The sequence below is a fragment of the Ictidomys tridecemlineatus genome, chromosome 3, assembly GCF_052094955.1.
Source record: "Ictidomys tridecemlineatus isolate mIctTri1 chromosome 3, mIctTri1.hap1, whole genome shotgun sequence".
NCBI lineage: Eukaryota > Metazoa > Chordata > Mammalia > Rodentia > Sciuridae > Ictidomys > Ictidomys tridecemlineatus.
In genome coordinates this window covers 48,953,776-48,975,943 of record NC_135479.1, presented here as the reverse complement: position 1 = coordinate 48,975,943, position 22,168 = coordinate 48,953,776, and the positions used below count along the sequence as shown (strand labels likewise).

Below are 22,168 nucleotides of genomic sequence, written 5' to 3'. Positions count from 1 at the left end.
TTCATTGTCATCATCATCGTCCTGGGGGCAGTGGGTGATCACTGAGGTTAAAGGAGTGGATGAGATCACCCAGACATGGAGCGGTGGACTGAAGTCAGAGCCTCAAAAGCCCATCCTGCTGGGGTTGTGCTCAGCGATAGAGCCCTCGCCTAGCACATGCCAGGCCCTGAGTTCGATCCTCAGCACCAATAAAAATAAATAAAATGAAGGTTAAAAAAAAAAAATCCAAACCATCCTCCCTGCCATGCGGGGAGGCAGGGTAGTTGGGGTGGGGACTAGACAGTGCTGCTTTGAGGTCTGGAGGGAGCCCAGTTGGGAATTATAAAGGTGGAGTTTTTTTTTGTTGTTGTTGTTGTTGTTGTTGTTTAGCTTGTTTGGATGCTTAGGGCAGAGGGGGAATGAGCGTTTGGAGAACACAGAGGTGCAGTGCCTGGTCTCAGGACCTGGGAGAGTCTTGAGGGAAATTTGAAACAAAACCTCCATCCTTGGCTCTGACAAAAACACTAAACGTGAAAGAAAAGCCAGGTCTCAGGAGATCAGGGCTGCTGCCTGCGAAGGGGCACGCAGCCGGAGGCCACCTGCTACAGGGTTGTGAGTGCTCAGGGCCCCTGCCCCCAGGCCCCACCCTCCAGCCAGAATCCTGTGCAGGCTCAAGTCAGGGAGCCAGAGGGTGCGATCTAATCGGGCGCGGCGGCCAGAGGCCCAGCCACCGGGAGGTGGCGCCCGGGCTGAGTGAGTCTGGGTAGCGGATTCCACCCGCCAAGCGCGCAGGAGCCCCCGCAGGCGGCCGGGCGGGGGTCTGGAGCGATGAATGGGGGTAACCGGGCCAATCCCAAAGCAGAGTTTACAGCCGCGAGAGAAAGGGGCCAATCGGATCCCGGGCACGGCGTTGGCGAGGGGACGCAGCCAGTCAACTGTGAGCATAGTCCCGGGGCGGAGCCGCGCGGAGTTTCAAATCGGCTGGGGTCAGCTACAAGCCACTGTACGGAGCGTGTGGTCCCGAATCGGTCGCAGCCGGGTGAGCGGGGGCGTCTGTTCAAAGGAGAGCAGAACTTCGAGGGGCAGCATGGGACGGGGAATCTGGTTAGGACAGGCATGGCATATGGGGCATGTGGGGTGTCCGGGTATTGCAAACGTCCGATAGAAATCCGCTGTCCGTAGGATGGCTGTGGGGGTCTGGGCTGGAGCGGGTTGGGTCTGGGCAAGCCGATCTCTGGTCGTGTCCTGGACCAAGTGCTCAGGTTTGGTGAGACTTTGCCTCCCTTCTACCTGAATCTCTGGAGAGGAGGTTGGGATGAAAACAGCTGTTTTGGAAACGTGAAGCATGGGACAGTAAGAATGCTGCGACCGTGACCATTCTTGCATAAAGCAGTCGCTTTCTAGCCCGCAGAGTTGTCCAAGTGTCGCACACCATGGACCTCCATCCCATCCCTTCTCTGTGGAGCGTGGGAATAGAGTTGGGGAATGTCGTGCTGACCTGCCTTTTGACCTCCCAGGGTGTGACGGGTAGAGGAGACTGGACCAAGCAGATGGCATCTCAGTGGCAGAACTTGGGGGCCTCTGTGCGCCGACGATCGCTCCTAGAGGAGGAGCTGCCCGAGGAGGAGGTGATAAGGTCTGCAGCCGGCCAACCAGAGACATCCAGCGGAGCCCTGGGCTCCCTGTGCAGACGATTCCAAAGGAGGCTGCCCCTGAGAGCAGTCAGCCTTAACCTCCGAGCAGGCCCCTCCTGGAAACGCCTGGAAACCTCAGAGCCGGAGAAGCAGGGCCTGCAGGCTGCAGCTCGCTCAGCTAAGACTGCCTTGGGCGCCATGTCCCAGGTAAATGATCCTTGGTGCTAGTAGTTCTTACCCTTAGGGAGCCCCCCAAAATATGGACTCCATGACTTGATTTTTAGTTCATGCCTCTTTCCTCAGCACTCCAAATAGTTCCTGGCAATTTGTTGAGGAAATAAATGAAACATTGTCACAGAGGAAATCCAGGCTCACACACAGTGCAAGATGATGAGAGATTGTATTGTGATAGGAAATTGCAAACAAATAGCTAACAATAAGGGGACACTAAACCCCAAGCTTAGTCAGTGACAACTTCCCAGAGTTCTGAGTTGGAGCTGAGGAAATAAGATACAAAAGAGAAGGGGCAGGAACTTAGTTGGGGTATGGCCTGAGCAAAGTGAAATAGTGAGAAAGGAGAGCTGGTGTGCAAATGTTCAGACTCTCAGGAGCACCCTGGAGGGGGAAAAAATCCTTTTTCGTTTGGTTGGTTTTTGCTTTGTTTTTGCCTGGCGAAGGATGCCACCCAGGCCGGGGTGCATGCTAGGCAAGCACTCTACCACTGAGCTACACCCCCAGCCTCAAAACTTGTTAGCATATCAGGACTTGTTTTTTAGCTACTTGGAAAAGGGCAAGGAGCTGATATATCCCTGAGGGACCCTAGGCTGGTCAAAGAGTGGACAACTTCAAGAGTTACTCAAAAGATGGATTTGAGAGGATTTGGTGTCATGAACACATGTGGGCAGGAAGGTATCATTATGTTGGGTGTGAGGTGCCTGTGGGCCTTCCAAACAAATAAGTCTTTAAACATGGAGCTGGAGATGTGGAGAGATGTCACCTGGAAAGAGCAGAAGCCATGCAAGTGAACAGACCTCCAAGGAGAAAATGGCAGGAGCTGAGGGTTAGTGGGGAGGGGGCAGGGACTCCTTATCATCTTGTTGGGAATTCTGAAGATGACAGCACAAGGCAGCTATGTCTGCAAGCTTTGTAGAGAGGTCTTGGAATCAAATGCTAGTCCTTATCTGGAGGAACCCTATGATTGGTTTCACCACCTTGATGGCTCCGAGAAATGAAATGAAATATCTTGTTCAAGGTCACATAACTCACAAGGCCCTGGGTTCAATCCCCAGCATCACAAAAAACAATCAAGGTCACATAACTCATCAAACTTAACTTGGGCCTTGCTCCATTCTCTAGTATCAATTTCCATGATTTCAGTTACCCTGGTCAATTACAATTTGAAAATATTAAGTGGAAAATTCTAGAAACAAACACTTCAAACATTTGGGAAAAAAAAAAAAAAGAACCTTCCTAGCTGATGCTCTGCTGGTGTGACAAGCCCAAGAGTTAGGACTTGGTCTTGCTGGGAGCAAGAAGCCATAGAAGGGTTTTGAGCAGTGGAGAACTGCCACAAGGATTTCTGTGAACCAATGTGAAGGAGGGATGAGAGTGAGACCAGAAGCAGGAAGACAAATAGTCTGGTATCCAGAGAGCTGGACCTGGTCTTCTCTGGGCCTTCTGAAGTCTCTGGGTCAGTTTCTGCCTGGAAAGAGAGCTTAGACTTAGACAAATAGAGGCTCTGTGAGCCGGAGTGGCCCTCCTGCCATGAAGTTCAGGCTCACGTGGAGCCCTTCCCATCACTCACCCTGAGACTAAGAACAGGATGTATTTATGGGACAGCTTGTGAGCTCTGGGGTTGGAGAGACGGCTTAGATCCCGGGGTAGCTCGCCCTTGGTTCGATCTATGCTAACCTTTCTATGTACCTATCACAGAGAATCCAGGAGTCCTGCCAAAGTGGCACCAAGTGGCTGGTGGAAACACAGGTGAAAGCCAGGAGGAGGAAGAGAGGGGTGCAGAAGGACAGTAGTTCCCCACCTCCCAGCCTGACCCAGAAGAACACTCGGCTGTCTAGAGCCGCCTCCGACCTCCAGGAGAGGGAGCATCACCGCCTCTGTGCCCGGGTTGACCCACGTGTCCATCCACGACGGCGGCCCAGGAGGGAGGCTGCCTTCCAGAGCCCCTACTCATCAACAGAGCCCCTCTGTTCTCCCAGGCAAGTGGGACAGTGCCTCTCCCCCAGGATTAGTGGCTTCCGAGCCCAGGCACAATTTCCCTTCCCTGACCCTGCAAACCCTAACTAAGCTCCAGGGACTTCTGAGCACTTCCCATGGCTACCTGGAGCCACAGCACACTGAAATGAGTCACATCTGTGTTCTGGCCCAGCTCTGCCCCCAGAGCTAATGTTGGGCCTGAAAAAAAAATCCTTTAGGGCTTCAGATTCCCTATCTGAAAAAGGAAGTGGTAATCCTAGTTCTGACTGATCCCATTTCCCCGGGCCTCCTGGGAAAGCCATCTAGAGGGTGGAAACTCAGGTTCCAAGTAGGGAACAGCAGGGCTCACTTATCTGCAAAATCATCAAAGCCTCAACCTCTTGGGCTTTGATGTCATTTCCCAGAGTAAGGATTTGTGGTGAGGTATTCCCAAACCACCAGAGCCCCCTGGGTCCACAGGCCAGGATCCAGTGCTGGGTTGGGAGGAAGGAAAAGCCCCAGGCCTCCAGCTGGTCCCTGATGTGGCTTTTCCTTGTGATCAGCGAGTCTGACAGTGACCTAGAGCCTGTGGGAGCAGGAATTCAGCATCTCCAGAAACTGTCCCAAAAGCTGAACAAAGCCATTATGGCTGAAGAGAGGTGAGTTGGCATCCATGCTACAGAGTGGTGTCTGGGAGAGTCCTTCTTAGCCAGGTCCTCTTGGTAGGCAGGCTGATGGTTCTGGCTCAGACCTGCTATGTGATGCTAACCAGTCCCTGCCCCTCTCTGGGCCTTGGTCTCCTTATTGGAAACATAAGGGATGAAAGATCTAGATTGAGGTAATGGTCAAGGATGCACCCTGGATGTCCTCAAGTCCTTGGGATCCCACCTTTGTTTGGAACCTCACATGTAACTGGCGACAGAACTCCTGAAGGACCTGCCTTTCTTCCAATACTCCCCATTATGCCCTGCCTAACCATGGAATTGGGGGGAAAATGATATGGCTGCTATGGAATTTCTGCTCTCTGTGCTCAGGACCCCATTCTGTGGGGAGGGCCTCCATTCTGAATCTGCCCTAACTTGGGACAGTTTCTTCCTTTGTATAATGGTTACAGTGGGCTCTTAGGCAGGGCCCTTCCTGCTCTGTGTCGAACAGCCATGTTCCCACCACATTTTCAGGTTCTAGTCTTGTCTAGTCTAGACTAGGGGAGCCCCTCAGAGCCTGCAGCACCCAGAAGCATCAACCCCACCCCCTTCTCCATCCCTAGTGGTGACATGACCATCTCCCTCATTCGTCACTGAGGACAGCGACTTCCAGGTAATGACTCGTGCATGAGTGTGTAGACCTATCTGCAAGCGAGTTAAAGAAATGAGTCTGTTTTGAGAAAAACCCACAGAGAGGGTGCACAAGGGCAGAGTGGGAAGTGTATGAGTCTTCTACGGAGCAGAGCTGTTACCTTCCCTGACACCCAATCACTGAGCATGCTGGGGCCCCAAGTACCTACAGCCATCTTCCAACCCCCCACCCCCCATTTTAAGGGGAAAGCTATGGTGCCCCTCCTGTTCTTTTGAGCACAGCAAGGGGCGCAAAGGGAGCTCTGTCTTGCAGGAAATGAGCCCTGTCTGGCCACCAGAGCCCTCACACCAGGATGTCTGTGCCATGAGCTTCCTGGAAGAAGCACCCCCCGAGTCATCAGCAACCCTGAGCTGCTGCTGACAAGCACCTGACCAACAAGGGCCCAGGTCTTTTCTGCTTCAGCCACATCCAGGCCCATCAGTGACCACCTGCCACCACCTGAGTGATCTGGAGAAATCTTGGAATTGCTCCTACCCTCTCCCTAGGGACTGTTGTACTTAGGAACTAATCCCACATGTTGTGGGGGCCTTATCTATAATGGGAAGACACTAGAACATGCTGGAGAGTTCTGAACCATGCAGCCAGGAGCAGGGTCCTTGGAGTGTCATGTGTGGACTCACCTCCTGTGTTTCTAAGGCAGAGATTCTTGGGGACACAATTTCATCCCTGATTCCCCACCACCACCTTCAGGACCCCAAAGGAAGAGAGAGGCTATGTGACCCTGGGCCTATTTTTAATGAGCTCAGCATGGGGCATTGTGGACTTACGGGGAGGAGCCCATCTTCAAGAGCAGTTTCTGTCCTTTGTAAATTACTTAAGAAATCTGCTTTGTCATTTTATTAGAAAGAAACCAGTGTGTAAGTTTCCTAGATCACATCACTTTTTAATAATAAACTCTTTCCACATTTAACATTTGTTCCCTTTCACATCCCCCCCCCACAGCCCACCCTGATACTGCTGTGCATCCTAAGTTTGGGGTGTGATATTTTTGTCTCCCCTGTCTTCTCTGCTCTCAGGCTGCTTGTCCCCCAAATCCCAGCTCAGGGAAAACAGGAGTCAAAGGAAGGCTTTCTCAAGTTAGTCCAGAGCAAAGCACATTTTAAAGGCAAATAAGGTTTTTATTTAAGTGACAACATTTGAGAGTTAAAAACCAGCTCACATCAAAATCAAGACCAATTGTAAAAATCTTTTAACTCCATAATGCTGCTTTTGTCTTGTTAGAAATCTGGTATTTTACATTTTCTTTTCTAACGGATTTTGTACAAGGCAGCTAATAAACCATGTCCACCACAGAACCACCCATCACAGACAATACTGAAAGTTACACACTTGGGAACAGTCTGACCCTCGGCAAGGTCAGACTGGCTGGCACCACCCACAGAAACAAAGAGAAAAGGACAGCGGGGGTCCGCGAGTGGGGGGGTCCCTTGGGTGAACCGCCCTCCTCTGGCCTGCCCCTCCTTGGTGTCACCTGCCTCTCCTCTGTCCCAAAGAGGGTGAGGTCAAACTCTTGATTTTCCTCCCAACCATCCTATTAGTTTCTCAGCAAGGACAGCAGAACTCGGCTGTGCCTTGCAGCTTGGACTTAACCCTAATTTGGATGTTTAAGAAAATTCCCCCAAACCCTTAGGGAAGAAAGGAGGGGTGGTTTTGTGTGTATGTGTGTGTGGTGGTGGTTTTTGTTGTTGTTGTTTTTGGGCTGAGCCAAAGAGAATAGGTTTCCAGAGCACTTGGCACTCAAACCCCCGGGGATTCGGCCAGAAAGTTGGTTGGTTGTTTAAGGCGGGGTCAACTGTGAGGCTCCTTCACAGTCAGGGAGCCCCTCCCGGGCAGGGCTGCACCTGAGCTGGTTGTGGGGGGTGTGAATGCAAAACTGGCACCAACTTTGGACCCAGAACCACCTTCCTGAGGTGGGGTCCAGCCTTCGTTTAAAGATTAAAGATCGATGCCAGGTTTGTCTGCAGGACACTCCCAGGGCACAATTATGGGCTCCAAAGTGTTCAAGTACAGTTTAAAAACCACTAAGATCCAGCCTCCCCTCTTTCAAAAAGCTAGCCCCCAGTATCTCAAGAATCCTGGGGTCCAGACACATTTGCTGCAACCCAGCACCCTGACAAGAAGGCTGATCCTCCAAATGCACAAAAGGAGTCCACTTTTGTTTTTGTTTTGTTTTGTTTTGTTTTAATATTCCATGGTGATTAAGGGAGGAGTCAAGATCTTTAGGGGGGAAAAAAATCATAATGCTGAAAGAGCAGGCCATAGCAAAGAATGCACCCTGAACCCCCAACAGGGCAAGGGATAGGGGAAGGCAGCAGGCAGGCCCTCAGCCAGGACAGCCACCACATGGGGAAAAACAAACATGCCACAGAACAAGCAGCTTTGGTCAGGCAGGAAGATCTGTCTTCCAGCTGCTGGTGAGCAGGCACACCAGGAGCTAGAAGAATTCTCTAGAAGACAGCTGGATTGGGATCACAGAATTACTGAAGGAGAGGTGGAAGCACCCCTTCCAAGGAATGGGACTTGGTTCTCTGTGTCTCCAACTGAACTGGACAGACAAGATTGAACACACCACTAGTATAGAAAGTGCATATGGGGTACGTAGTTGCCGAGAAAGCAGTACTGGAAACAGAAATCATCTCTTCACTGAACAGAACGGCAAGTTCACATTCACACACGCCAACTACAGCTCTGAGGGTGTTGTGTTCACAATATCTCCCTGTACACCGTCAGCATCTCACGTGGGAGTCATCAAAACCCCAGTCTGGGGGCTCCAGCAAGGGAAGGGGTGGCGGCCCTCCTGCTGGATCCTGTGTCTCAGCTCTGATGCCTAGAGTCATAGAACCTTGGTCATGGACTCCAGATTTCCTGGAGATCCCAGCTCACACTTGTGCACTCTTCCTCCCCACCCACAAACACACAAACCTGGGGTTCTCAGAAAGGGAAGGGGAATCTAACCTGGGGGGGAAAGAATCTCATGCTAATTATTTTATCATTTGGAAGTAAAACCTCAGTGACTTCCGCTAAAAGGAGATGATGGAGTGTCAGAGAATCACACTGAGTCTGCCCAAGTTGAAATCATGGTACTTTGGGGAAAGGGGTGGGAAAGATTAGGATTGAGGTGGCTACGCCATAAGAGCTGGTGCCAAGAGAAAGCCAAAGAGTGACGCATGTTCCAGGGCACAGGCAGTGAGAAATTGCCGGGAGGCAGGGCCAGAGAAGAAGTGGAGGCTCACCACCTCCCGCCCCGGCAGACTCGCCCGCAGCACTGGGCTTGGATGGGGATGCAGTGCTGACCGTGGAGCAGAAGAGCTGGCAGATGGGTGAGGTGAAGGTGGCGGGAGCTGGCAAGCTGAAGGAGACGTTTCTAGTGGACAGAGCTGGGGTGGGAACTGGAGCCCAGACCCCTCCAGCCCCAGCAGGGTGCCCAGGGTTTCCTAGGCGATTTACAATGGTGGTGCCAGCCGCCCCCACCAGCAGCTGCTGTGGGCTGCATGGGAGCTGCAAGAGGTAGACATTGAGCAGAAGCGACACTGAGCTGAAACAGGTGCCTGCTGCGGACACACATCTGGGCCCTGGGGCAGCCTCAATGAAAGAGCTGGGACCAGCCTCAGTGGCAGTCCACTGGGGCTCAGAGGCAACCTGGGGAAACCCCACAGCAGGGGTGAACCTGGGTCAGGGCACAGGGGAGTGCAGAGGCCTGTGCCCAGGCCAGGGGCTTGGCCGCAGGAGGACCTGGGCAGACTTAGAAGGACCCCCAGGAAAACCAAGCCCTGCCACCCTCAGGGGACTGCTCGGGAGGAGGTGATAGGCTCAAACCAAGCAGAGTGGCAGAGGGAAGGAAGAGAATACAACAGTTTGAGCCAAAATTCCGCAAACCCCCAAAACCCTGGGATCTCAGCTCTATGCTTTCCAAGAACCAAAAGAGAGAAATCAGTCTGAGCAGGACTGGGGATGGGAAGAGCCAGATCCGTACCCTTTGTTGGGGGTGGAGGAAGCTCTTTTTCTCCCAGAGACACCCAGTTTGGGCATCAGTGCCAGGCCACCTGCTGCAATTCTCCATGGAGTAGGGGCTTCCTCTGAGATGCTGAGTAGGGTGCACCACCTCCTTCCCAACCCACTCAGAAAGCCTCTCCCAGTCGTGGAAGGGATGGATCCCTGGGCCCTCTGAAAAGGCCTCCAGGGGCAAAGTGTAGGACAACTTAGGAGTCAAAAACTCCCATCCCTCTCAACTGGGGGGACTACTCCAATTACAGAAAAAAGGCAGGGCCCAGAGAAGGTAAGCAACAGGCTCAAGGGTACACAGCCAGCTCAGGTGGGCCGGAGCCCAAGGCTGCAGCCTCCCAGGGGAGGATGTCAGGCAGGGCTCCCAGGAGAGGTACACCTGTCCTAGAGGGCCACAGGAGAATGGTGAGGATACTGAGGACAAGAAGTAGGGGACAAAGGACAGCTGCAGAAGGACAGACCGTCAGCACCAGACCCTGCCCCCCCCAGGGCTGTGGACAGACACCAAAATCGTGAGAATGAGCCAAAAAGACGTCCTCTCACTCCCAGAAAGTGACCACTTTGTCATAAGTGAATCAGCCCCAAAGTGGGTGACCCAGGATGTCACAAGGAGGGCGGGCACAAATGCCACTCACTCCTCCACAAGACAGCCAAGAAGCTGTACCTGCCAGCGGCAGTTGGTCCTGGGGCTGGGGGCTTCTCCCCCCCAGTAGAGCCTGCCTTGCACGGCTGCGAGAGCCTCGGGGACTCTGAAAGATGGTCCACCTTGCCCAAACACTGCGGCTCGGGCAGGCCTGGCCCCCGGATGACACAAACACCAACCTTGACTCGGGCTTGCCGTCCCGGGCGTGGGGAGGCAGCAGCAGCGGCTGCACGGAGATCCCCGATTTCACCTGGTCGCAGCCCAGGGAGACCTCCCCAACGCGAGGCAGGGTCCCTCCCCACTCTGGTCGGACATTGCTGGACAGACACGGGAGGGAAAAAGCAGGAAAACGCCTGTGTCGGGGAGAAGGAGTCCCTCCCGTCCCTGCAGGCAGCCTGGTTGCCCCCCACCCCTGTTCTGAGTACCGCCCGCCCCTCAGGGCACCGATTCGAACTTGGGGGGCCCACGCGCCCAGCTGAGTGCGGGCAGCGGCCTCTCGTGGTCCTTGTCGGACTCAGGTTGGCTCTGGGCCCGCTCGGGCTTGGGGTTGGTGGCTGGAGGGTCGGGCTGCTGCACCGACATGGTCCTGCGCAGGTGGTTGCGCTTGCGCAGGAACTCGGGCTGGGCGTGCAGCCCGAAGCTGCCCTTGCGCAGGATCATGCGCGAGTTGTTCTTCTTGGGACGCGAGCGGTGGCTGGCCTCCAGCGCGGCCAGGTGTGCAGCGTAGCCTTCACTGAGGAACTGTAAAGGAGACAGGCGTCAAGCCGGCGAGGAGAGTAGACTCCTGTTCCTGATCTTGTCCCCCCAACATCACCATCCTCCTGGAACTAAGGAGTCTTCAGCTTCGGAGTGGACCCCAGGGAAGTGGTAGCAGAAAACTCATTACCAACATTCCAGGGTCCCTATCTGAATTCTTTCAACCCCCACCCCCACCCTCGCCGCCCCTGCCTTCATCCCTGTCCTGGGGATTGAACCCAAGACCCCGGGACATGCAAGGCAAGCACCCTACCACTGAGTTACACCTACACCCCCAATTCCTCCTCTGGATTCTTGAGGACTCTGAAGCACCCTTCCTTGTTACCCTCCCTAAAATCTCAAAATGAAAGTGCCTCTCATGATCTAGCTCTACTCCCTGGAACTTTGTCATTTTTCTGGCCCTCACACCTGCCCTTCCTGCCAGTCCTTCCCACTGTGGCCCCAGAATCTTGCTACTCAAAATATATTGCAGGGACCAGCAGCAGTAGCAGCATCACTAGGTCCCAGTCCAAGACTACTGAATCAGAAGCTGCATGTAAACAAAATCCCCAGGTAATGTGTTGGGAATCTCCCATGAGCAACACAGAGCCTGGTCCAAGGCAGGTGCCAGGGATGTTTGTTGAATGAATGAATGAATGAGCCAGTGAGCAAATGAAGGAATGCACGCAAATGAGTGACCCAACAAACTACTGAACTCCCTGCTCCCGCTCTGCCCCTGGCCCTGGCCCCCAGGCCCCAGCCCCCACCCTGGCCTCCACCCACCTGGCATTGGGTTTGGTACTTCTTGGTAGGCCGGCCCACAATGAAGATCTGGGAAGCTGGCAGGCCCAGCACACTGTAGACGGAGATGTCCTTCGTGGAGCCATAGGCAGCACTGATTTTGATGAAGCACTGAAACACAGGGCAGCTCATGGAGGGAGAGGAAGCCCTAATCAGCCTTCCCGGACAAACACTAGGGAGCCCCTGATTGGTGACTCTCAAACTGCACTCAGACTCCAAGCCATGGGTCTGAGTGATGGGAACCAATCTCCAGAATGGCTGTTCCTCCCTGCCCCTACTCCACACAGCCCAGGCCGGATACAGGGCTCTACCTGGTAACAACCACACTATTTACTGACCCAACCTCAGGCAGCACTATACCCAGGTTATGCAACAACAGGGCCAAGTGTTCCTTTGTGGATAAGAAATTCATTTCCTGGTTTATGCAGCACAGGGCCAGGACTGGGGGCCAGCTCTTGGGCTCCCCAAGGTACATGCTGCCTCTTGCTGGCTGATCTAATGTCCTCTCCAGAAGCCCTAATCAAATTTAAAGAGAAACCTAAGGTCCTCCTTGCTCCAGAAACACTTTCAGATTCTCACCCTTCCCTCCCATCCCACACCACTGGATGAAATACCTCCTTCTTTGAGGTGCTCACCATGTAGCCGCCCCTCACTGTGTGTGTGCCACCCTGCCAATCCCACTTTCTTTTCTCCCCAGTTTACTGGAGACTTTGGACTTGGATCACAGTGTTCCTTCCTCCTAACCCCCACCATCGCTAGAGTAATGCTGCCCACATGAACAGCCGGCCACCTACCATCTCTGCTTCTTAACATCACTGCCCACCATGTCCAGACAGAACCACACCCCTCTGAGCTCAGAACTCCTGCCTCACTGCCCTGACCACCTTCCACTTCCAGCCCCCCACCCCGGCTGCTCTTCACCCTCACCCACATCTGCATTTTCTGCACTACCCCTCCTGCTTCACCCCTGCCCCATCCAGGGAGCCCCTGCCCTCCCGAAGTCCTCAGGCCTCCTCCTCCCACACTCTTGCCCTTTTATCCTCCTCCCCCACTCACCCAGCCAAAGCTCAGCCCTGGAATTCTCCTACCACCCACCTTCTCCATCCCTGTATGTTGACTACTAAGAGATGCTAGAGAAACTCACAGAACCACACAGCTTATTCTTTTTGTCCCTGCCTAGCCCTCCAGGTGACTAAGCCAAAGAGAGGGTTTCCTTAGCCCGCTGCCCCTCACCTCATTGGCTGGTTTCTTCCCAGCTGGCCTAGCTCAAAGGAAGGTGCAGACCCTTTCTTCCCCACCCTTCCCACCTTCTCATGCACCTGAGTTGGACCCTGTGACTTCAACCCTTCAGTGCAGGGCCAGCCTCCCACCTCAAGACCCCAGCAAATTGGGCCTCCCCTTCTCTGCTCCTCACCCTACTGTTTTTGCCCACCTGGCCCTCAGCGGTATCCCTTTCTTGCTGAGGTCATCCAACAGCCAGACTTCATCAAGTGGACACTGTCCACCTCATCAGTTTTCACTGTCCCACAGTTCCTTATGGGAAGGAGACTGTTAAAACCCTCCCTTCTCAGATACATAGACCCCCTCTCTCCTGGCCCTCCTCCCCAGCTAAATCTCCTCCTGGTTCCTCAGCTGATTGCTTGCCCTGCTCGCAGAGACCCAGCACAGTTCTCCTGGTCTCTACCCTTCCCCAGGAGACATCTCTCCTCTGGTGGCTTTGCTGACCTGCCTCCACTAATGGCTCAGTCTCCACCTGCAGCCCAAACTTCTGCCCTAAGTCATGCACTAAGTCTGATCTGGCTCATGTCCTGTGGCCATCACAGCTGTGACCACACAAACCTCATCTTTCTCTGGCGCCGGTCCTCCTCCTGTGAGCCCTCTCATTTCATTCACTCATTCATTCATGTATTCATCCTACTAACATTTATCCAGCGCCTACTATGTGTCATCATTGCCCTACATTCTGGAGCTACATTGTTGAGCAGCACAGACACAGACTTCACCTCCATGAGGGTGAGCTGAGTAGTGCCTGAAACCCTCCTGGTCACCCAACAGGACATCTCAGAGCTCCTCGCCCCCTATATTCAATCATCACCAAGTCCTAAAGACTCCACTTCCCAGTTCTTTGTGCCTGTGTGCTTTTCTCTCCATCTCATGGTCACTCTTCTTGCCTCCTTTTGAGCAACAGCGTCCTCCTAACTGTTCTCCCTGCTTCTCCTTTCTCCTGCCAGTCTGTTCTCCACACGGCCACCAGGGGGACCTTTCTTCAATCTAGACTGGGCACTGCCATGCCCCTGCTTCAAATTCTTCCATAGCTGCTCATTTCATTCAGTAGAGAGTCCATGATCTTGACCTTGTTTCCAAGCTTTTTAAGGTCTAACAAGCTTGGTCCCCCATTGACGTTTGGAGACTCAGCTTCCCCTTATCCTGGGTCTGACTATGCCTGCACATACCCACTTCCTGGATGCCTGCAGCTCTGAAAATGTCCCAGGCTCCTTCCTGCCTCTGTGCCTTTGCACACTATAAAAGTTATCAAAATTTGGGATCCTAATTAGAATAAGTTATACTCCATGCATGTATGACATGTCAAATACACTCTGCTGTCATATATGTCTAAAAAAAATGAAATCACTTGTGTCAACCCTGACTAAATAAATAAAGCCAAGTGGTTATGAAGGAAGGATTCTTTTTTTTTTAAGAGAGAGAATTTTTTAATATTTATTTTTTAGTTTTCGGGGGACACAACATCTTTGTTTTTTATTTTTATGTGGTGCTGAGGATCGAACCCAGCACCCCACACATGCCAGGCGAGCGTGTTACTGCTTGAACCACATCCCCAGCCCCAAGGATCCTTAATCATGATTGTCTTATAGTAAATATAAAGAAAAAAAACTGCTGGAGGGGCTGAAGCTGTGACTCAGTGGCAGAGCACTTGCCTAGCACATGTGAGGTCCTGGGTTCGGCCGTCAGCACCACATAAAAATAAAGAAAAATAAAGACATGCTGCTGTCCATCTACAACTACAAAAAATAAAAATTTAAATTGCTAGAAACACAATCTTACACACAAAAGGCCACAGCAAACTTACACAGAAAGTACTCCTTCATGGACATCTGCTCAGCAACTGACTATTCATTCAACGTTTGGCTGACATCACCCTTGTTACTAATCCCTGTGGCCAAAACTGCTTGTAGGTACTCCCCTGCCTCTGCCTCTTTCAACACCCCCCATAGTGCACACTGCTCTTCTCATTGCAATGCTTTTCTCAAATAAAACTTCATTTTACTTCAATCTCAAGCTTTTGTGTTTCTCTTGGTCAACTACACACTGTTTCGCTGTTTACCTGACAACCCATACCTGTGCTTCAAGACTAAGGACAAAAGTCTCCACCCACTACAAACAGTCCTCTGGCCTCACTAGGGGAATGAAAGTCCTTTCTCTTCTGTTTGCCAATACGCCTTTTTTTTTTCAAACATGCACCAGTAATTGTATATTTACAAGTCTTTCTTACTCTAGATCTAGGATTAGCAGACTTTTTCTGTGAAAGGCCAGATAGTAAATATTTGAGACTTTGCACTCTGTCACAATTACTTGATTCTTCTATGGCAGGGCAAAAAAACAACCACAGACAATATATAAACAAATGAGCTTGGGTGTGTTCCAATAAAACTTTATTTATGCACACTGAAATTTGAATTCATTTATTTTTCATTCATCAACCCCAGCTCTAAATCTGTGATTCCTAAAGTTTTTTCTGTGCATCAGAATCCCCTGGAGAGCTCGTGAAAAGACTTTTTGATTCGGTAGGTCTGAACCAGAGAATTTGCATTTCTGAGTTCCCAGGTGCTGGGCCCAGACCCCACAGTGAAAAAAATCACAGCTCTGGAGAGCAAGTACAGTGTCCAATTTGTCTCTCTGCAGCCCCAACACCAGGCACATAGCAAGGAACACAACAGGCACTTAAATGTGTACTGAATGAATAACCAGATGTAAAGAGTTTAGGCTTGAAAGTCAGGAAATGATAAAGGAAGAAATCCGTCATCTCAGAGCTGTTAAAGCACCCAATGGGATCCACCCTAATCGTGCTCTGCCAACTGTGCTTCCCCTTGCGCCGTCAGACCACACTGGATGGGCAGCAGGAGGAGGAGCGTGGAGGAGGGGCGTGGTCTAATCCCTCCCCTTGACCAATGAGGTCCTGGCTTCGAGGCCCCGCCTTCGCTGGCGAAGCCCCACCCCTGGGCCGGCACTCACCTCCTGCACTAGGTTGCGGAGGAAGATGGCCTTCTGCCGCAGCGGGTCGTGCACCAGCCCATCCGAGAAGAAGATCATGCCCTGTGGGAAGTTGTGCTGGGACAGCCACGACACCACCCGCTGCTTCTGCATGTCCGGCCTCCCCGTGATGTAAAGGATCATGTAGCCCAGGTCCTGCCAGTGCCTGGCGAGACGGCATGGTAGCGTCCAGGTCCGCCCAGGACAGGCCACCCGCTGCCCAGAGATCTGCCCCACCCGCTGCTGCCCTACTGAGAAGCCAGAGGTGCTGCTCTGAGGAGCGCTAGGGAGAACCAGCGGACCCTCTGTCTCCTGGCCCATGCGCAGAGTTGGACCCCGTGAGTCCTGGACATCTCAGGATGGCCTGCAGGTTCTGTTTGCCCACAACAAAATTAATCTCCCGACGGCTTACCCCATTTGCTCAAGTCCTCTTCTGAGCCAGAGACAGGCCGCCTTTGATTCCTGCCCCCCCCCCCACTTCCCACCTCCATTTAGACAGTTTTTCTGGTCTACCTGACCAGGATCTTGACTCTAGCTTTTAGCGCTGCTCCTTACCCTTGGCTCCCATCGATTGGGAGTTTCTGAAGCTGGATCTGAGATCTGGGAAGGTTTGTATGCACAGGCACAGGTGCCACCCACAGGGATTCTTGGGAGTTGTGAGTGGGGATGGGGTGGGGATGAGGGTTCTGTGCTGATACAAAGCAGCTTCTAGAGAGTGCCACAGTGAAGGAGGTGGGAGCCCCAGAGAGAAAAGACCACAGCCTCCCCTTTCCCTGTGGACTACGAAGGGGACTGGAGGTGGGCTTATCCTAATGAGAGTAAACGACCCCGCCATATGAGCAGCAGGCTGTTCCCACGGCTTGTGAATAGCCAAAGGTCAGCAGTCCCTCCAGAGCCAGTGAGCCAGCCCTGTCTTCTCTCCCCAAAGCAATTGCTGTTACTGGGGGAAGGAAGGGCATACCCACCGCGACCCTCAAGAATTCCCAGTGCCCCATATCTGCCTACTCTTGCCATGCTAATCCTTTGGAGTTTACAATTTCTCATTCCCATCTCTTGTTTTCCCCCCACTGGACTTGATTTTATCCAATCAGCTGCTCTCTCTCTCTGTCAGTGTCCAGCCCAGAAGTTGGCCTGGAAGTGGTAGAGGTGTGCATGGGTGGAGAGACAGACAGAGGAAAGGAGAAGGAAGGAAGGAATGAACAAATGAATGAGCCAAGGCCTACAAAAGTAAGGAGTGTGCCCAAAGACCTTCTATAAACTCCTACTGGGGTGACACCAGGACTTTAAGTTCCCAGTCCCAGAAACCCATAGACTTTCTAGAGAAAACCCAGGGGGAAATGCAATTCCCCCTGGGCCACTGGCTTTGCCCCCAGGGGAGGCATGTTCCTGGTGGGAGGTGGTACTCACCGGACAACATCCACCGCACCTGGCCGGACCTTGGGGTCACTTCCCATGATAGACACACTGGCAGCAAAGGACCCATCGATGCTGAACACCACGCACTCCATGCCCCGGGGCAGCACTGTGAGGTAGCTCATGGCACAGGTCTGGTCGCCCCTGAAAGGTACCAGCCTGAGGTCAGCCTGTAGCTGGAATCAGTGTCAGTCTGGGGCCAGGGTCAGAGACAATCTGGTGACATTTCCTGATGCCAGAGATGGTGGCCTCTTCCGTTTTCTTCTCTCCATACAGACAAAGATGGAGCCCGAAAGAAAACTCTGAGCACCCATCTTATGGACAGGTGTAGCTGGAAGGACCACGGAAATGGGGAAGCCAATGTGAGAGTGTTCCCTTGAGCCTTACCTGACAACCATCTTCACAGGATAGACACCAACCCCCAAGCGCCGGGGCCGGGGCACGTTATATGTGATTCGGCCACTATTGTTGGTGATCTCCGTATCCAGGTGTACCCAGCGTCCTGAGGAGGGCTCTACCATCACCAAGATGTCCACCTGCATGCAATAAAGGAAGGCAAGGACCCCACTGACCCCGAGGGGCTAAAGGCTCAGCAGAGAGGCTGAGCTGGGAAGCTCTCTGCCATTCAGCAGGCTCTGGGACATAGGTTCCTGCCTGACATGCCCTGGCTTTACCATCCTCCCTCTCTCTCTCCACTGAAGACACTTGGGCTTATTTTTCTTTCTCATATGCACCAAGCACATCCCTTACCCCTTGATTCCCCTGGTGCCACCACCATCTGCCTAAGCAGGGCAAGTGGCTTTCTGCTCATGCCCCTACCATGGACAACCCCCCACCCCTCCTACCATGTGGAGCCATTAAGCACCTGGTGCAGGTGGGCAACTGAGGAGGAGATGCCCAGCCCTTAGTACCTTTTCACCGGTCAAAGCCACCATGTCAAGAGGCCCATACATGAACCTCCCCACCAGGACCTGGGGACCATCTTCAGCAGCAATCACATCATTGGCCCGGTGATTAGCAGTAACATTCTGAGAGGACAGAAAAAAAAAAAAAACTCAGATTTTGCATTTTATCATTAAACCATTCTTAGGATGGCCATAGGGATGTGGACCTATGGAATCAGGTTTCTGATTAATTTCTGTTAGGGTTTCAGAGATGATTCCCACCAAGCCATGAGAGAAACAGATCACGATTCCCTAGCATTGTCTTCAAGGCACCTGGACTTCACATAGAAATGCATTTACTGCTGTGGACCCTCCATAGGCCCCTGAAGGAACAACCAGTCCTCTCAGCCTCTCTGTTTTGCAAGTCTAAATTCCTAGGCTGGAAGTTGCCCGGTCACCCCTGTCTCTTCCCTTCTGTGTCCCGGCTCCCATCCAACAGCCATTTTACCATCCGTCTTTTTCCAGTGGAAAATTTCAAACACTCAAGTGTAGAGAGAATAATAGAGCAAAGCCTCATGATTCTGGCAGCCTTTCCCCCACTTATCAATCACCTGCCATTCTAGTATCCTTCTCCTTGTCCCAGCCAGCCCAGCAATCCTGACTAGCACATCATTTGATCTGTAACCATTTCAACATCTTCATTCTTCACTTATTCCTTCAGTTCATCCTGCAGCTCTGAGTCCTGAGTTGGTTCCGACTTCCCAACACCCCCAGGTTAGCTTTGGAGACCCTCATCTCTCAACCTGGTGACCCGTCTTTCATAGTACTGTCCATGTAGGTATCTCGGCCACATCCACATCGCCTCTACAGTTTCCTGTCCCTCTGCCCCCTCCTCCGCCTGCTGGTCCTTCTAGACCCAGCTCTCAGGGGGCCTCCAGGCTTTGGCTCACACAGGACTCTCCACTCTGTGCATGCCTGGCCTTCTGCCCCCATCTACTAGGACCAGACTCAACTTCATCCTCTCATAGAAGCGCTCCTCCAACTCCCCAAAGATGCCTTCTCCACCTCCTCTCACCCCCCTATGGCCTTTACTTCATTTCAACAGATGTTTGCAGACTCTTCATCGGCACCAGTCCCTAAGAAGAAGCAGTTGTGGGCCCTGCCCTGGAGGCACCCAGCCCTCTGGGGGACATAAGCACCCTTATAGGAGCACTGAAGAGGGAAGAGGGAATTTGTGGAAGTAAGCGCATCACGTGTTCAATATGCAAATAAAATGCAAATGAAAACCACACAGCTGAGAGGACCAGAATTGAAGAGACCGACAATAATAGGTATTGCTGAGATGGGGAGAAATCAAAAACCCTCGCACACTGCTGGTGGGAGTGATTGTAGAATGGAGTGACTGCTGTGGAAAAAGTCTGGCTGTTCCTCAAATGATTAAGCACAGGGTTAACTATTTGATCCAGCAGTTTTACTTCTAGATCTGTGCCAAAGAAAAATGAAAACATATGTCCATACAAAAAAGGTATGCATGACTATTTATAGCAGCATTATCCAACAGCCAAAGGTAGAAACAAATGTCTATCAGCTGACAAAGGGATGAACAAAACATCCACACAATGGAATTTTATTCAGTCATGAAAAGGAATGAAGTTCTGATACATGTCTCAAAAATAGGTGAACCTTGAAAGAATCATGCTACATGAAAGAAACCAGACACAAAGCATCACAAATTATATGACTTCATTTCAGTGAAATGTCTAAAATAGGCAAACCTTCAAAGTCAGAAAATAGATTTCTGATTACTTTGGAAGAAAGGAAGGTTTGGGACTAAAGAAAAATAACTAAAGGCTTTCTTTCCTGAGGTAATAAAGTGATTGTAAAATTGACCCTGGTGATGGTTGCACACACCTGTGAATATACTAAAATCCATTGAATCGTATGCTTTTAGTGGGAAAATTATATAATATGTGAATTACATCTTAAGTGTTTACAAAAAAGAGTTGATTCATAAAGCATCGATCATCCTCTATCCATGTCTGATCTTCCCACCAGACAGGAGCTTCCCATCATAGCAATGGCTTTGTCTGTTCACAGTCTCAGATATACATGGTCCTAGTAGAGGGACTGAGACACAGTAGGCACTGATGATAATATACTGCGTGAATAAATGAATGTGTTTTTCACTATGCATATGAATGTCCACATCCCGAGCTGCTGCTCATCCTTCAATATCCTACAGAGGAGACTCTTCTCAGACAAGCCCTGTATGACCTTGTCATGGTTTGGATCTGTAATGTCCCCCAAAGGCTCATCTGTTCAAGGCTTGGTCCCCAGGGCAGCAATGCTCAGAAGTTAGGGCTTTTGGAAAGAGATTGGATGGTGAGGGATTCATCCATTTGTTCATTGCCGAATGGGCTAGTAGGGATTGGGGCCCAGCTGGAGGGAGTAGATCACGGGGACATCTTAGAAGGGTATGTCTTTTCTCTAGCCCCTTCCTTCTCCCCACCCCCCACCCCACTTCCCAGTTGCCATGAGCTGAGCCGCTTTCCTCTACCATGACCTTCCGCCATGATGTTTTTGCCTTACCCAGGCCTAAAAGCAATGGAGCCAGCTGTCCAGGGACTGAAACCTCTGAAACCATGAACCAAAACATTTTTCCTCCTTTATGTTGACGTTCTCAGGCATTTTTGTCACAGCAACAGAAAGCTGACTAATACAGACCTGCCCTGACGATCCTTTCCACCTCCATCCTGATCTCTGCCTCCCTCTGTCATGACAAATATCACACCAGGCCGTATTCCATGAAAAGTTGTGTGACTGTGCAGGACACTTTCTGATTCCAGATAAAAGCCCGGCATGTAGAAACTCCCCCACAACTGGCATCTCCACACCATCCCTTGTGCCCCCAACCCCTACTTCAGGGCTCCTGTGGAGCCAGGCGTGGGGAACCAGCTCACCCACCCACCCTGCTGCATGGATCTCAGCCTGTGTGAGCACCGAGCTCTTATTTACATGGATGCCTCAGGTCTCAGGGTAGCCCCACCACCCCAAAGCCAGAGTCCCAAATAGCATGTGACCCCAGCAGGCACGTACCCGCAGCTTGACCTGGGTCCTCTTGCGAAGCCACTTCTCGCGGGGGCTAGCGGGATTCAACGCAGCGGGGTCTAAGCCAGCACTCTCCTTCACACTCACGTTCTCATAGCGCATCACCTGACCAACAGCCAAGGATGTCAGGCCCACCAGCTCATGGCCAGCCAGGTCCTCCCCTGTCCTTCCCACCTCCCAGCCCAGGGCCTTCAGAGGCTGTGGGCCTCAGGACCTGTCTCCTTGCCCACATGACCTGATAGCTGAGCCCAAGCACTGTCTCTCCAAGGGCTCTGTCTGTGGTGCAGTCTTGGTCCTTCAGGTCTAAACCTCGCGTCTACCAGATCTGCCCTCCCTCCTGTAAGGTGACCCTTAGATAGACCATTTGGAGCCCTGATCCCAGTTCTCCACTTCCCAAGGCCATTAACCCCAGTCACACTTCCCTCTCAATTCCACATCATTGATCTGACACTTTGCTAGGTGGTTCTCTTTGGCATTCAAAGGTTCTGTAATGTTGCTCACCTTAAATACAAAAAAAATACTCTCCCTGGAACCACTTATGCCTTCTCAATTTCTGTCACATCTCTTGTTCTCCCATAAAACATTCCACGGAAGATTGAGCCTAGACTCTGTCTTCACCTCCTCACCTGCCTCCTTCTCCTCTGCCCACTCCAATAGGCTTCTGACCCCATTGTTCCACTGAAGTCACTCTTCCCCAGGCCCCAGCAACTCCCATCCTGCCCAACTCAAGGTTCACTCTGATCTACCCACTCCAGGCTCTCCTCTGACCTCGGGGCATGCTCTTTCTGGTCTCTCCTAAGGAGTTCTGGGACTCAGCATCTGAACATCTCTCCATGATGACATCCCTGGGACCCATCACCCGTTTTCCATGCCATCCAAGCTCTGACACCTTCATCTCACTCCTAATGTCTTTCCGACACTCCAGGTTTATCTGTTCACCTTCCTTCTCAGCACCTCACAGGCCTGCGACACATCACATGGCCAGAAACTCAGCCTTGGCTTCCCCATTAGTTTAGTTCTGCCCCAACCCCAGAAAATGGCCACCCGGCAGGATCGCTAGGCTCCCCTCTGGCCCTCAGAACTCAAATATGGAGGCTCCTCATCACCTCCACCACAGTATCTTAGCACTTAGTACATCTCTAAGTTGGGGACCG

At 52.0% G+C, this 22,168-nt stretch overlaps 2 protein-coding genes and 1 long non-coding RNA gene across 10 annotated transcripts in view; 2 read left to right on the top strand and 1 right to left on the bottom strand.

The window, feature by feature from the left end:
* Window positions 1-729: 729 nt before the first annotated feature.
* On the top strand, window positions 730-6,069 carry Pimreg (PICALM interacting mitotic regulator). 3 transcript variants are annotated; one of them, XM_040269513.2, is made up of 6 exons: window positions 737-1,018; window positions 1,497-1,820; window positions 3,546-3,826; window positions 4,367-4,462; window positions 5,071-5,120; window positions 5,412-6,069. In XM_040269513.2, exons 1-5 carry the CDS (start codon window positions 812-814, stop codon window positions 5,102-5,104), a joined length of 942 nt encoding a protein of 313 aa, XP_040125447.2. In that variant the 5' UTR covers window positions 737-811; the 3' UTR covers window positions 5,105-5,120; window positions 5,412-6,069. The 3 variants fall into 3 exon arrangements, with proteins under 3 accessions (XP_021590238.3, XP_040125448.2, XP_040125447.2); XM_021734563.3 differs by lacking the exon at window positions 5,071-5,120 and having other exon boundaries at window positions 730-1,018; XM_040269514.2 differs by lacking the exon at window positions 5,412-6,069 and having other exon boundaries at window positions 730-1,018; window positions 4,982-5,090.
* Window positions 6,070-6,256: 187 nt separating this feature from the next.
* The window catches only part of Pitpnm3 (PITPNM family member 3), a 95,333-nt gene continuing 79,421 nt past the window's right edge, over window positions 6,257-22,168 (bottom strand). For all 3 annotated transcript variants that reach the window (XM_078042702.1, XM_078042703.1, XM_078042704.1), the window contains 7 exons: window positions 21,003-21,119; window positions 17,934-18,050; window positions 17,410-17,558; window positions 17,017-17,166; window positions 15,592-15,775; window positions 11,323-11,451; window positions 6,257-10,545 (listed from right to left, as the gene is read on the bottom strand). In XM_078042702.1, coding sequence (XP_077898828.1) covers window positions 10,240-10,545; window positions 11,323-11,451; window positions 15,592-15,775; window positions 17,017-17,166; window positions 17,410-17,558; window positions 17,934-18,050; window positions 21,003-21,119 — 1,152 coding nt within the window. In that variant the 3' untranslated portion in view covers window positions 6,257-10,239. The remainder of the gene's footprint in view (window positions 10,546-11,322; window positions 11,452-15,591; window positions 15,776-17,016; window positions 17,167-17,409; window positions 17,559-17,933; window positions 18,051-21,002; window positions 21,120-22,168) is intronic.
* On the top strand, window positions 15,770-19,795 carry LOC120884212 (uncharacterized). Of its 4 annotated transcripts, none has more exons than XR_013436286.1 (3): window positions 15,770-15,947; window positions 16,721-16,836; window positions 17,299-19,795. It is a non-coding gene; the product is annotated as an uncharacterized LOC120884212 (long non-coding RNA). The 4 variants fall into 4 exon arrangements; XR_005726517.2 differs by having other exon boundaries at window positions 15,770-15,979; XR_013436285.1 differs by having other exon boundaries at window positions 15,770-16,217.